General features: G+C 38.5%; 2 protein-coding genes across 6 annotated transcripts in view; both read left to right on the top strand.

Moving 5' to 3' along the window:
- The first annotated feature begins 318 nt into the window (after window positions 1-318).
- Window positions 319-14,380, top strand: LOC123638154 (ankyrin repeat domain-containing protein 26-like). The gene is made up of 8 exons (XM_045551550.1): window positions 319-457; window positions 4,021-4,060; window positions 4,436-4,506; window positions 8,839-8,959; window positions 9,252-9,319; window positions 11,423-11,516; window positions 12,164-12,330; window positions 14,247-14,380. The coding sequence occupies exons 1-7, from the start codon at window positions 428-430 to the stop codon at window positions 12,280-12,282; spliced, it is 543 nt and encodes a 180-aa protein (XP_045407506.1). The 5' UTR covers window positions 319-427; the 3' UTR covers window positions 12,283-12,330; window positions 14,247-14,380.
- The window catches only part of LOC123638153 (coiled-coil domain-containing protein 144A-like), a 36,746-nt gene continuing 35,621 nt past the window's right edge, over window positions 14,295-15,419 (top strand). For all 5 annotated transcript variants that reach the window (XM_045551549.1, XM_045551545.1, XM_045551546.1 and 2 more), the window contains exon 1: window positions 14,295-15,188. In XM_045551549.1, coding sequence (XP_045407505.1) covers window positions 14,295-15,188 — 894 coding nt within the window. The remainder of the gene's footprint in view (window positions 15,189-15,419) is intronic.

Here is a 15,419-nt window from a genome sequence, read left to right as displayed (position 1 = left end):
CAAGTTATTCCACAATCTGTGCACGTTGTGTTGATTTGTCTGGTAATGGTGAACATTACACTTGAGTTACCCGTGTTGATACTCATTTTTATTAAGGCTTCCATTTTTCTTTCTAGAATGTTGCACAACCAGGATTGTCGAAGCCAATGGCCACTTCTCAGCAACTCACGAAAAGTGGTAAGGTATTTCAAGACTGCCTATATTGTGTTATTCCTTGTTAACTAATTACACATATTTTCATATACTCTTTATTTTTGCAGTACTAAAAAGCAAATATAATGGTGTGGGAACAGAAAAGGAAACCATGTTACAGGACGGTATTTCTCATCATCGAGATGTGGTTGAAAGCCTTCCGACGTCCGTCAAAGTCCAGGGCTTTCATGCTCGTTTCGTTGAAACACATGGCCCTGGCCTGCAACCTTTCTTGATGTCTTCAACTGAGGAAGGTCACACAGAGGTAAGTTAGTTTAAGGAACCACGACCCCTTCTTTTCCCCAGGCTTTGTTCACATACCACTCCCTGACCCTCATCATGCTGACAAGGATCCTAGAAAGAAATGGATGGCCTCAAGGTCATCATAGAAACCAGTGTAATCACAAGAGAGAGAGATGTACAGGATTGAGATTTATAAACTTTGGTGGGAGAAAACAATTCTTAGGGCTGCCACTGTGTGAGCAAAGAATTAGAAAGCAACCCAAAAGTGCTGCTCCACAAATATGTGGATGGAGGAATGAATGAAGGGGAAGAATTCATGTGAGAAGGGCAACATAAACGTAATGATTGAATAAGAGCGTCAATATGACAGATGAGTATAAAAACACCTCAGAAATAGTGGAGTTAAATGAGAGCAGGATCTCTCCACATTAAAAAATATGATGAAAATGCTTTTATTTTTTATTTTTATTTTTCTTATTTTTTTTGAGACAGCGGGCTAGAGTGCCGTGGCTTCGGCCTACCTCAAAGTCCTGGACTCAAGCAATCCTCCTGCCTCAGCCTGTCAAGTGGCTGGGACTACAGGCATGCGCCAATATGCCTGGCTAATTTTTTTCTATAAATTTTTAGTTGTCCTGCTCATTTCTCTCTATTTTTAGTAGAGAGGGGGTCTTGCTCTTGCTCAGGCTGGTCTGGAACTCCTGAGCTCAGAGGATCCAGCAGCCCAGGCCTCCCAGAGTGCTAGATGGAAATGCTTTTCAATGCAAATTAAGACTCTGGGAGGTGGGGTGGGAGGGGATGGAGGTATGACTGCATGGTGAGTGCCAGGCACACTGTCTGGAGAATGGACACGCTTGAGGCTCTGACTCAGGGGGCTGGGCGGGACATGGACAATGTATATAACCTGAACTTATGTACCCCCATGATGAGCTGAAATAAAAAAAAAATAAATAAAAATAAATGCGAATTAAGAAACGAGAGGCAGTCAGTGCAAAAGATTCTTCAGAATGACATATCCCTGATGTTAATGAAGGACTGAAAGAGAGTTTAAGATGAGTGTCATGAACATTAATCAGCTGGGCATTTTAAAATTGCTAGAAGAGGATAATTTGAATGTTGCTAGCATACAGAAAAGAGAATCATTTAAGGTGATGGATATCCCAGTTACCCTGTATGGTTCTATTAAAATGAATGTTTCAAATTATCACATGTTAGTCCTCATATGTGTACACCTAGTGAGCATCAATTAGAATCCATGTGGGAAGTAAAGAAAATTTAATCCTTACTTCTTTTCAATTTAGTAAAGTGATGTCTTGTCTTGAATCTAGTAAAATCTGTGTCCTACATGATGCAAAGTAGTTTTGACTCTTTTGTTTCTTGGTAAACGTGTCCAACTTAGTGTTCAGTCATTCCATCAGTTACCTAAGTAATTTATCTTATTGTTTGATATAATCTTGGTGGCTGTTTTAGATCTTTTGGAGAATAAGGAGAGAGAAATAAATAAGCCTTTGATTGGATATCTTTGTTAACGAAAATTGAAATGTGAGGTTATATACAGGAGGTTCTCAGTCTCTTTCGATGAAATCAGAAAAGCAATTTTGAGCCACAACCCTCTTAGAGAAATAAATGCAGCGATTATTTCTTTCTGGAGTTACTCTGATCTATCTTGTGGCAATAATATCGGTACCTAATGGCCACCTGTATGTACACATCCCACGTGAACGTAAACAGAATTGTCGATTGCTTGCTCACATAAACTACCTTTTATCACAGAAACATGCTGAAGGCATGGTTTCCAAAGGAGTATACAAAATCATCTCTGGGCGATGATTTTTTAATTTTAAAAATATCTCCCGCTAAGGGCACGCTTTATATTGTTCCCGGGATGCTTTGTGAACTGTCGTATTCACAGTTGTTCCACCTGGCCTGTACAGTCATTCATCTCTAAAACTGAGGAACCCTGTACATTTGACATTTCAGTCAAATTCTTCTGTCTTCCTAGGAACATTGGGTCCCCCTTGACGATCGTAGGTGTACCTGAAGGTTTTTAATCTTCAATGTGGATAATCATGGCTTTACTTTTCTTCATACTAGATGTTCTCTCCCACTCTTAAGTACTACCCTATCTGGCATAAAGTGGACATTAGAGCTATTAGTATGTCCTTTAGCGGGGCAGAAGGAAAAGCACGTGAAATTCAACAATGAGTATTATGTTTCCTTTTTACATTATAGTAGCATTTAAAGATGCCTCCTAATTCTGTAATCACACAAATGGAGAAGGAGGTCTTCTACAGTTTAACACCTATCCGATAAATTTTTACAAAGGAATCCTCTTGAACTGGCATTTTGAATCAGTGTTGTAGAATTCAGCCATTTCATTTCATTTGATTTAAACATGCATATTCCGGCAATTTTCTGGAAGTAAATATTTGCGTATATAAATAAAAGTATATTTCATATCCTTGAATCAGACACTGAGTTATGCAATTGAAAAATTGCATCCCGTCTTTTATTTCCCTCCTCTCCTTATCCTTCTAGAATTAGCGAGTTCTTTCTATGTTTGCCTTATTGAATTCTACTACTTTTGTATGGTTTTCAAATATTTACCTTCATAACTCCAGACAGTTTTCCCGAGTAAGCTTACCGAATCCTACGCCCAGTGTGTTTACCCAGCTCTGTGTTGTGCATCACGTCCACTGGGTGCCTGAACTTTGACGCATTGCCAGGTGAAGCTGTCCTTTACCCTTGTCTGAGTCTTCCTGACTGTCCGTAATATACTCCGACATCTGGCTTCTTCACCCCAGTAAACCACCCCGAATAAATAGCAGTGAAAGACTCAAGCAGGAACAGTCCAGCTCTCCAGTCCTCCCCCCAGTCACCAATTCTGTCATTCAGCAAGTTCTGTATCTTCTACCTGCTCACCATTTTTCCTATCTTATTACGCTTACTCACTCTCTGACTTATGATGTTGGAAGACCCCCGCTTGGTAAGTTCATTTAGCTTTCCATTGCTGCCTGGGTGACCTTTCTAAAATATATTTGTGAAGATGTAAGTCATCTCCTCATTGAGTGGATGCTCATTCCATGACTGATTCTCCCGTTTTCCCTCTCCATCCCGCTTCCTATAGCTGTTTTGCAGTTTTACCACATTATTTTGCTTGGCCTCTTTGCCTGGTTGCTTCCTTATCCTTGTGCTGATCCCACATGTCAAGAAATTCTTCACACCTTCGGTCTGTATTTTGTGTGCCTTTCAAAATCCATTTCACTCTTTGTAGTGTTTCTGGAGTTTCCCAGTTATAACGGACTGTTCTCTCCTTTGTGCCCTCACTAGACTTTGTTCAGTCCATTTGTCGAACTGGTGACTTAGTGACTTACCCATTTGTCTTCTTATTTGCTTCCATACATCTCAAGTCCCACTTGAATATCAGGCAGAATCTGCCTTCTATTTATATGTTCCGCTTTGTCCCAGAATATTGCCCATGATTTGGCAGACACAGTGACTGTGTGTTATCTGACTGAGTGAGTGGGTGAATGAGAGAATAAATACAATGTGCTCTGAAGTGCATTTCTTTTTTTTTTTTTTTTACAGGAGGAGACAACAGAGCCAGCAGGTTTAAGAGAGGAAAATGGTATGAGTATTATTGAAAATGCTCCACGAGAGCCAAAAAGTAATGTCAGTTTTACTGTAAGGCGTGAAAATAGCAGAAGCGGTAAATCAGTGAATATCTCTGAGATTTCTCCATGCGTAAATACTGTTGTAAAGGCACCAGTTAACGTATGTGCTTTCAAATGTAACAACCATTTCCTGTAATTATTTTTCTTTTCTTGTATTCCTTCATACGGCCTACCTTTTGTTCTTTTAATCTGCATCAATTCTGAAATAATTTTTTGCTATTACTTCTATTTCATCTAAATAAAAGTGAATGGCAGTAGACTTGTGTAGGTATTTGAAACATACAGTCACACATGTTCTCATAAATGACTCTGTGAATGACATTTTACAGCTAAGATGTCCTTGTTAACGTCTGGACCGAAGGAAGATGAAGCGTCGCCACCTAGTGTTTCGGATTCGGAGGTACTGTGTGTTGTTTTTGTTGTTGTTATGCTGTTACAGCCTAAGCATTAAGTGAGGTTAAAAGCTGAAAAGCAGTGATCTAACTTTTCATTCTCGCCTCTGCATATGCATATAAGGAGTTATTGTCTTATGATTTCCTGCTTGTTGTTAGGAAAACAATTCTGTGCTAAGTATATAGCAGCTGCCTAGTATAATTGTGCTCTTTTGCAGCATTCATTTAACAAGGCAGTGCACTGTAGTGCAAAAACTGAGGCTTAGAAGTGACAAGGAATCAATTAGCGCTCTGAAGTATGTTGATCCAAACCTACCCAATTAGTGCAGTGGAACCCATAGCCCAGTGTAAGACTGTACGGTACATCTGGATGTGGACAGGGCTAATGAGAGATACTCAGAGAGAAAGAGTTGAAGTATAATTATTTCCCAACATGCACTACAAAAGATAATGGCTGAAATGTGAAGACTTTAATATGTTTGGATTGTCAAGTAAAGATGTTCAAGGAACACTACGGGAGAAGGAAAATTATGGGGAATAATCAATATGTAAGATTGTAATAAATCGGTTTAGTGATATTTTGATGAATATAATTCATTTTCAAAAATAGAATGAACAGAATATATTTGTGGCTGCCATGCTTTTGCAAGGGCAAGTATGACTTAATGACAATGGACAGTAAGGGCACAACTGTGGAAAGAAATGGGAAGGGTCTGACCCCTTAGATAGAAGCAGCTGTTGCACAGTGGTACCAGGACTGAGTGGATGTCAGATGACATGTTAGTATCCGATTATGTCACTTATTGTAGTAGGCGTGGCATCTGTAGGAACTGCCAGGGCTGTGTCAGTGTGGGTGGGCAGGGGAGGAGGAGGAGAAGGAGGAGAAGAGTCTAAAAGGATGAGACCTGTCATTCTTGACCCCCATGTCCCAAGGATGCCTTCTGGCATACTGTGTTGTCCTCTCACCTGTAGGCACTCTGCACAGACTGTGACAGCTGTGGGCTCACTCAGTTTCCCCAAGATTCACTGGTCCCCTCTGGCTGCTGCAGTCTGAGTAGGTTGTGCAGCACATTTGTGTGGGTTCCAGTGAAATGAGAAACTGAAGGGCTGAAGCTCCCTGGGCAGCACAGAGGCACACAATGGGTGCGAAAGTAGTATGGTGCCCACCATGTGTTCTGTGGTCTGTGGGGAGGGAGAATGACCTCCAGGGTGCCAGCAGCCTTGTGCTCTGTGCTCAAGAAGCTCCCAGTTCCCTGAGGGCAACAGCGCTTGGGCTCCTGAGGACAGAGGGGCAGTCTGACAGTTTGGGGGGCCTGCAGACTGCCAGAGGTGTGAGGGGAGGAAAAAGAAACCTCCCCACCTACCCTTTCCATGGGGCTCCCAGTTCCCCTGGGGTCTCTCTCTGCCAGAACATTCCTCCTTCCTGTTCTGCTCTGTGACTTCTTCCCGTGGGATCTGTGGTGGGTTCTGGCACTCTGTCCTTAGAATTATACCTGGGGTGTGCCTTAACATCTGAGACTTTCTGTTTTCCCTCATAGGATCCAGTGCCCGATATCTGTAGTTAGCCATTCTGCCTGTATTCCCCTCTGTGCTCTTTCTAGTGACGGTTTCTAAAGGTATCTTTAAGACATGATATCATTACAAGCCGCACATTACTGTTTAGTATTCTGATTACCCATGTTTTTTTCTCCTAGGAGAAACTGATGGAATGTTTCTGTTTCCATTTTTCTCTTTTTGTATTTATAAGGTTACAGCATTCAGGTAGTGGTGTGTGACCATGTTTCACTACTTGAATGCCTCATTTTATAACAATAAAATTAAAGCCTACAAAAGTGGAGACAAAAAGTAACTGTCACATAAATATTAGTCAGTATTATTGTGGATGTGCTGTGAATAGAAGTCTCTTTTTTAGATCTTATTGTTCTAAATTGCTTTTCTTGTCTTTCTTGATTTACATTCATAATTGAGTGGGAATGTTTCTTGTTTTTGTTTGTGTGTTCATCCATGTGCCCGGACCTTTTGAAATGGTTTTACACCCACCTAAATTTTCCTTGCAGAAAAGGTTTCTTCAGTGTCTGTCCCTTCATTCCCTCTCTGTCTCCATATTTAGTTACAGGTTTGTGTGTAGTAGCTTTGTGTGCCTTTCTTATCACAGAAACATGCTGAAGGAATGGTTTCCAGTGGAATATAGAACATCATCTCTGGGTGATTATTTTTTACTTTTAAAAATATCTCCCGCAAAGGGGACTCTTTATGGCATTCTCAGGAAGATTTATGAACTTTAGCATTCATAGCTGTTCCACTTGGCCTGTAGATGCATTCATCTCTAAATCTCAGGAATCCTGTACAGTTTACATTTCAGTGGATTTCTTCTTCTTATGAAGATTGAGTCCTCCTTGATAATTGAAGATTTATCTGAAGATTTTTTTTTTTTTTTTTTTTTTTTGAGACAGTCTTGCTGTGTTGCCCGGGCTATAGTGAGTGCCGTGGCGTCAGCCTAGCTCACAGCAACCCCAAACTCCTGGGCTTAAGCGATCCTACTGCCTCAGCCTCCCCAGTAGCTGGGACTACAGGCATGTGCCACCATGCCCGACTAATTTTTTGTATATATATATTTTAGTTGGCCAGATAATTTCTTTCTATTTTTAGTAGAGATGGGGTCTCACTCTTGCTGAGGCTGGTCTCGAACTCCTGACCTCAAACAATCCACCCGCCTCGGCCTCCCAGAGTGCTAGGATTACAGGCCTGAGCCACCGCGCCCGGTCATATCTGAAGATTTTTTATCTTTAACTTGGGGAATCATAGCTTTATTTTCTTCAACTAGATACCATCTCCAATTTTTAACTAATAGCTTATCTGGTGTAAAGGGAAATTAGAACTATTCATATGTTGTTTACCAGGGCAGAAGAAAACCACATCAATTTCAACATGGGGTTTTACATTTCTTCGTATGTTATAGTAGCATTTAAACATGCCTCATAATTCTGTAATCACACAAATGGAGAAGGAGCTCTTTTACAGTTTAAAACTTTTAAGATTAATTTTTACAAAGGAATCCTCTTGAATTGGCATCTTGAATCGGTGTTTGAAAATTCAACAGTTTGATTCCTTTTAAAAATGCATATCCCGGCAATATTCCAGAAATGAACATTTGTGTATGTAAATAAAAGCACATTTTATGTCCTTGAAACACATATTGAGTTAGATAATTGAAAAATTATATACAGTATTTTTTTTTTACCACCTCTGGTTTTCATTTTTGAATTTCAGAGTTTACATTATTGAATTCTACCACTTTAGTATATTTTTCAAATACTTACCTTCTTTACTCTGTGTAATTTTCTTAAGTAAGGTTACTCCTCCTCCCGATTTTTTTACATGTATCTGTCTTGTACATCACATCCCCTGGGTACCCAAGCTTGTTATAGTGTCACATGAAGCTGTCCTTGACCCTTGTCTGAGTCTTCCTGATCTTCATAATCTACTCTGCCATCTGGCTTCTTCACCCTAGTAAAGAGCCCTAATAAATAGCAGTGAAACTCTGAAGCAGGAACAGTCCTGCACCGCAGCCCTCCCTGCAGTCCCCAGTCCAGTCATTCACCAAGTTGTATATGTTCTAGCTGCTTACCATTTTTCATATCTTATTAGCCTAACTCACTCTCTGACTTACAATTTTGAAATACTCTTTTCTCGTTATCCCGGCTCCCGCCAGGTTCATTTATCTTTCCGTTGCTGCCTGGGTGACCTTTCTAAAATATATTTGTGAAGACCTAAGTCATCTCTTTATTCAGAGGATCCTCATTAATTGAAGGGGATAGTTCACATTCTGGGTCATACACGTCTGCTGTGGTTGGGACTGATTCTCCCATTTCCACTCTCCATCCCACTTCCTATAGCTGTGGTCATTTTACCACATTTCTTTGCTACTCCTAATTACCAAGTTGTGTTCTGCCTCATCCTTTTCATCAAGTTGCCCTGTGTAGAAAGCATTTATACTCTCCTTCTTCACTTTGTTTTTCAAAATCTGGTCCTATTTTTGCAGCATTTCCTCAGTTTACCAGGTAGAAGTGACAGTTCTCTTATTCATGCCCTTACTATCCTTTATTCAGTTCAATTATAGAAGTAATGAATTTTCTTTTTCTGTTTTTTTTTTTTTTAATACATCTCAATCCTGTCTTGAATGTAGTGCAGAATCTGCCTTTGTTTATGTGCTCAGCTTTTCCCAGAGTATTGCCCATGATTTGATAGACACTATAAATACGTATTGTTTAAGTGACTGGGTGGGTAAGTGTGTGAGTAAATACAATGTGTTCTGAAGTTGGGATTTTTTTTTTTAATAGGAGGGAACAGCAAATCCATCAACTACAAAAATGGAAAATGGTATCAGCATTATTGAAAATGCTCCTCAAGTGCAAAATGCTAATGGCAGTTTTACTGCTGTGTGCCGTAGTAACAGAAGTGGTAAGTTAGTGACTATAGCTAAAAATTTTTCCACGCTTACATGCTGTTATGAAAACAACAGTTAACGTATGTAGATCAAAATGCAACATCCATTTCAGTTAAATGTTTTTCTTTTCTTGTTTTTCTTCTATTATCAATTTCTTCTCTCTGTATCTGCTTCAATCCTGAAATCAGTTTTTGCTAGTAATTTTATTTCCTTAAATGAAAATGAGTGGTGATAGATTCGTGTATGTATTTAAAATACACAGTAAAAAATGTTCTCATGAGTGTATCTGTGAATAACATTTTATAGATAAGATGTCCGCATTAGAATCTGGAGAAAATGAAGTTGTGGAAGTACCTTTGGACTCGGCTTGTGAGGTACTGTCTGTTGCTGTGTTTTTAAAATATAAGCTTCGAGTGTTGTTAAATCTTAAAAAGCGATGATCTGACTTTTCACTCTCACCTCTGTATATATATATAGAAGGAATTATTTTCTTACATTTTCACCTCATTATTAAGAAAGTAATTGTGTTGTAAGTATGTTAGGGCTGCATGATGCAATTCTGCCAGTTTATAGCATTCCTTTGTGCAGGCAGTATAATGCAACAAGGCTTAGAAGTGACAGGGAATCAATTTGGTCTCTGAAGTATGTTTATGTGTAACCTATAGAAAAATTCCAGGTCACCCCATGGCCCGATGTAAGATTGTTTGGTACTTCTGGATGTGTGAGGGGCCTAATGACCCTCAGAGAGAAACAGTTTGGATGAGAATTTTTTGCAACATGAAACTTCAAATGATAATACTTGATACATGAAGGTTTTAATGCATTTGGATATTCTAGTTTCGGTCTGCAAGGACCATTTCAGGAGAAGGAAATGTATGGGTAATAGTAAATATAGGAGTATCATAGTAACATTTTGGTTTAGTGATGTTCAGGTAAGTAGAATTCATTTTCAAGAATAGAATGCATTGAATATGTTTGTGGCACCCATGCTTGAAATAATGACAATGTATAGTAAGGGCACAACTGTGGAAAGAGGTGGAAATGGCCTGACCTCTTAGAAGCAGTTGTTGCACAGTGGTACCAGCACTGAGTGGGAGTCAGAAGATAGGTTAGTGTCTTGGTTGTATCACATACTGTCCCTGGAATAGTGGAAAAAATGATTCATCCTCTTGGACCTTTAGTGACCTCATTCTTAAAAGTCATACTAATATCTACCTTGTATGTATGGGTGATGAATAACTGTGATAAGAAATGTGAAAACAGTTTTTAACTGGAAAGTGTGTATACAAAAGTAAGGTCAAATGATCACACTGGTGTTCAGTGAGTTAATAAATATCGAGGGTGTTTTTTGTAAATCTGAAAGCAGTAGCATCCAGAAAAGAATGGGGAAGTTAGAATGGGCATGTGGCTTGTTAGTCTGGGGTATGTTAAGTTTCAGCAGACTATTACTGGAGATGTGCTATAGGAATATAGTGATTTGGCACTTGATAACCCTCCAGATAGGATTTTACATGTGTTGACCTTGAATAAATTCCTGTTACTGAGTACAGATTATGTGCTTAGTGGTTAGATGCTGAATGTACAAGATGAACTCTGTTACTGCAGTGGTAGGAATAGAAAAGGTAGTAAGCAAAAAACATTTGATAGTCCTTATTAAGTGCTCCATATAAAGAAAACAGAGAAGGTTAGGTTAGACAATATTAAAGAGGTTCGTAGTTAGGGTGGAGCTGGGAGTGAGAGTGTAATTCTGTAGTCAGAGAAGATTTCTCTGAAGGTGACATTTAAATGGCCAACTTTCACATGGTTGAAGAAGGAACCAGCCATGTGAAAGTCTAGGAGGACAACATTGTGCACAGAAATCAGTGGATCACATTTCATCATTTTACCTGTAGGATCCTGGAATGACCAGGAAGCAGGAAGAGGGTAACCATCATCATCATCATTTTTATTGACATATTCCAAAGTTCATATCATGCCAAGTGTTCTATTTTAACACTAAAATGTTTCTAGAATTAGAAATATTTTAAATGCTTAATGCCGAGTGTATTATAGCAAATGTGTTTTTATATATATATATGTGTATATATATATATATATATATATATATATTTTTTTTTTTTTTAGTTGACTTTTTTGGTGGGGAATGCAAAGTCGAGTTAGGCATTTTGAAGTTAGTTCTTTGTTAAAATATTCACATGAGTTAATATTTTGTCCAGAAATCTGTTTGCTTTGGCATTCTGTGCTTGGATTACAGTCAATATCCCATATGAAGATGAGAGGTAAACTTTATCTAGAGAGCATAGATGAAGTATTCTATTGAAACGTTTTAATTTTCAATAGATATTTCTCCTTTTAGATCTGACTGGGTTTAAAATAGGAGATTCAGATTTTTTTTTTTAGAACATGATGGAAGTCTTGATGAAACTTCTTGGTTTTTTTTTTTTATTGAAACTCATTATTGATATAAATTTTGGCAGAGTATCTCAAAGAGTCCTGTACAGAAGGATGTTGGTCCTTCATCTAGGCCTGTAGATCAAAAAGGAAGAAATACAGTAAATGGACAAATAGAAGGTAAGAACCATATTTGTAAAAAAAAAAAAAAAAAAGTCATTTGGAGAACATTTGTTTAAAAACATGAGCCCTGATCTATTCTACCAGGCCAAAAAAAAAAAAAAAAAAAAAATCACCTATTAAGATACCTAGTAAGGAAAAGGAGAAGTGAAATGGTGACACATTGTAGATCTTCTCAGGTGCTAGCAACAGATGAAATTGAGAATGTCAGTGAAAGGAGCTGAATCGTTAGTTCCATTTCAAGATGGTCTAAGACCTGGGGGAAGTCAGGAAATAAGGAGGAGGCAAGGAGTCAAAGAGGGAATGAAGACTGAGGAAGGCAAAGAGTACAGGGAGTATGCGAAGGAAGGAGAAAAAGGGGGATGTAAAAGAAAGTGGTCAAATAAAATAATTCTTCAGAAAATGGAAGAACAGGGGATTAGAAAGGTGGGACGAATATAAAGTGAGCGTCCAGTGCCAAAACCTGACAGAGAAGTAGAGCAAAATTTTCCCATTCTACCTGTCCTCCTCCTGTTGTGAAGGCATTGATGGTTGAGGCCCATGATCCTGCAGAGCTCCTTTTTCCCTACCATAGAGCAATACAAGCAGATACGGTCAGCTATCCATGGGTGTAATTTAATGTCATGCAAAATGTTGTGACTTCATAGGTTCATACCATGAAAATTTGAGTTCTTCACCACACAGTGACAGAGCATCAAAAGTATATCTAAAAGAAGAATTACGGCAAGATACGCAAAAGTTTAAGAATGAGGTAGACATGTTATAAGTCGAATTACTGTCTGTGGAGAAAGAAAAAGGTCTGCTTGAAAAAGAGGTAGGGGTTCACTTACTGCTACTCTTTGTTTTTTCTCTTGATCAGTTCTTGATCCATTTTGATTTTCTACTTATGATATGAAAAGCTCATATGTAAAATAGGGTTTTCCATATATGTAATTGTGTGTAGAAATAGATTATTTCTGCTATGTACATGATTGGATTTCAGGAAAGGTTTCTCATAATCATTATTTCTTCATCAACCTAACTCCCTCTATCAGTCTCCCAGGTGGCATAAGGACTGGGAAGCTACTAATAATTTAGCGGTATACCATGTGACCACCTGCACCAGGGTAAGCATAAAGAAAATTGATAAAACTATCTATTAATAATGAGCTCTAGGGTCCCCCTCACCCCATTGACTGAAAGATGAATTGCATTCATGGAAAGAACACAATGGGAATACATTGGGAAGGACGCAGTGACTGAGAGGAGATACAACTGTGTCTAACCTTGAGAGTTGCAACAAATGTGGCCAGCCCAATGAATCTCTGAATGTGCTTTTATGTGTGCGAGTTGATCAGTTAAGTCAAACTTTTGGAGCTTATAATTCCATCATGACCACTTTAAATATTTTGGACAATAAATACACATACTTCCACATATTTATTTCAAAATCACCACTCTCAAATGTTTCTGTTGAATAGGAACTTTATATTATGTTGTTTAATGAAGTATGGTTAGATTTTTCACATATGATTTTATAAGTAGCATAAATGCTCAGCCAAAAATTTAGTATTTGACTCCAGAGTAGAAAGCTGAGTTCTCGACATTGAGTTTCAGTGGTAGACAAAAATCTGGAGACATTTCTTCTTTAAAAGTAAAAGTAGAAGAGGCCTCCCATCCCGCCCCTCTACGTCCAAGGCATTATATTACTTTGACAAAGTCACACCTTTAATTTATCTGACAAATTTGGCGAATTTCTCTGATAATTTATGTGACTCAGCATGATGGCATTGCTTCGTCTCTTTTGGTGCCATAAAATGCTAGGTAATACCACTTTAGGAATACCACTTTTGGAGGAATCATTTCATCTTTCTTGGTTTTACTGCCATTATCAGTAGATAAGGGAGGTGAAGCAGGTAATTACTCATGCTGTACATTCTCCATCCATAAATTTTTATGTCTATTGAATATGGAATTTGGGGAGCATCTCATTTTTCAGAATTCCGCACTGGCAACTCAGCAGTTACACTCTGCCCCTTGTGTTGTGGCAAACTTGGTTGATATATTTCAGTGAACACCATCATTTTTTTTGAGATCCCAGGATCCGGATAAGTGTAGAATGATAAAAGGCAGTGGGGAAAAGAATAAGCTGAATGCAGAAGGGGGAAAGCTTCCTTTGTCGTCATGAAGCCCCACAAGGTCACATTCTCTAAATCTGGCTATTTAGTGGAAAATCTAGGTGATAGCAAAAGAAGACTATACAAATGTTAGAAAAGTAGAGTATCTATAGAATATTCCCAGGAAAAAGGAACGTAAAGTACTTTGGGAAATTTTATCTGTCCAAAGATAGGCAGACCTAAGGCTCTCACCATGGGGGTAGTATAAGGTTAGATATTAGAGTGCAAACCCAATTTTTAAATGTAGTCAAATTTATGAATCTTTCATTCTATGCCTTTGGGTTTGTTGTAATTCAGGGAAAGGTTTTTCCAGTTCTGAGATCCTTAAAAATCCGGTAGTGGTTTCTTTTTTACTTTCATGGATTAATTGTTTTCAAATAAATTTTTGATCCTGTGGGAATTTATGCTCTATAAGGTTGGAGGGTTTGCTCCAACTTCTTTTCCAGTTGTATATCCACTTATTGCAACCCTTTCATTGTATAAATGGACAGGTTATCTTTTAATTTCAGAGGAAATCATGATAGATAGGTCCTTGTATTGAGAGATAGCTAAAAGCTTCCTTGGTTTTCCATAGATTTCTCATAGCCAAGAAAGAGAAAAAGATCTACTCCATAAGAATCGCATGTGGCAGGAGGAACTTGCCATGGTGAGAATGGAGAGAGACAAAATTAAAAGTCAGAATGAAGAAAATGAAAAGAAATATCCAAAGGACACGGAAATTATGAAAGAAAAGTATGATGTTTACATGACTCTATTGCGGAATTTGGAAACATTAAATAAAACTGTGTGTCAGTATGGTGAGCAGCTTTGTGTTCTCACAGCTGAGAATGCAATGCTAAAGTGTAAACTGGAGAGTGAAACACAAAACAAGGAAAGACTGGAAGAAGAACTTGCCTCTTGCCATTCCAGACTGACTGCCGCTACACGTGATCTTGATGAAAGTGAGACATCAAGAAAACACCTAGAGCTTGCTTTCTACACAGCAAGAGATGAGTGGGATCACTTACAAGACAAAATGAATTTTTACATGTCGAATCTAAAAGAAAACAATGAGATTCTTTCTGAAAAACTTTCTAAAGCAGAAAGTAAGATCGATAGCCTGGAAACGGAGCTCCATCACACAAGAGAGCTCCTCCGAGAAAAAACGTTTTTAGAAGTTGTACAAAGAGACCTAAGGCAAACACAGTGCCAAACGAAGGAAATAGAACAAACGTATGACAGTGACCAAAGCAAAGTGAATCCACACATGGGCAAGCAGGAATCTCTAGAGCAGAGATTCTGTGAACTACAAAGAGAAAATATGTTGCTTCGACAGCAACTACATGCTGCTCACAACAAAGCTGCCCAGAAAGACGAGACAGTAACCAATATCCAGGACCAGCTTCAGGATATTGTGAAACAAAGTCAAGCTGACAGTGACAAGCAAAGTCTGCTTCTAGAAGGAAAACTTCAGGAGCTCACCAATGAATGTGATCGTTTAAAAGAAACAATGTGTCATTTGGAAAAAGAAAGAACAGTAAGTACACAGAATAGTAAATGTTTTTCAAATCTCCTGAAAGAAAATTGCAAATAATATTTCATTATGGGTAAATGTTGAATCCAGCTGGATTAAAAAATATCTAGAATGATAAAAGTATTTGCTCTGTCAGCGTAGAAACATACCTTGTTTCCAGCAAATAGATGGGAGAGATGCTGTTCTTTGAGGAAAGACATTACGTCACCTTCAAAATTCTAAGCTACGAATTGT

The sequence above is a fragment of the Lemur catta genome, chromosome 5 (genome assembly GCF_020740605.2).
Source record: "Lemur catta isolate mLemCat1 chromosome 5, mLemCat1.pri, whole genome shotgun sequence".
In the NCBI taxonomy this organism is placed as follows: domain Eukaryota; kingdom Metazoa; phylum Chordata; class Mammalia; order Primates; family Lemuridae; genus Lemur; species Lemur catta.
The sequence above is the reverse complement of the archived record's forward strand: the minus strand, read 5'-3'. Positions and strand labels throughout refer to the sequence as shown.

What these genes read in the sequence shown, in the direction of transcription:
- LOC123638154 (XM_045551550.1), top strand. Translation starts at nt 428, where the DNA reads ATGTCTTCAACTGAGGAAGGTCACACAGAG. An exon ending in AGGTTTAAGAGAGGAAAATG is followed by an intron (nt 4,061 to 4,435) that starts GTATGAGTATTA and finishes GACATTTTACAG; the next exon opens with CTAAGATGTCCTTGTTAACG. An exon ending in CTTTGGACTCGGCTTGTGAG is followed by an intron (nt 9,320 to 11,422) that starts GTACTGTCTGTT and finishes AAATTTTGGCAG; the next exon opens with AGTATCTCAAAGAGTCCTGT.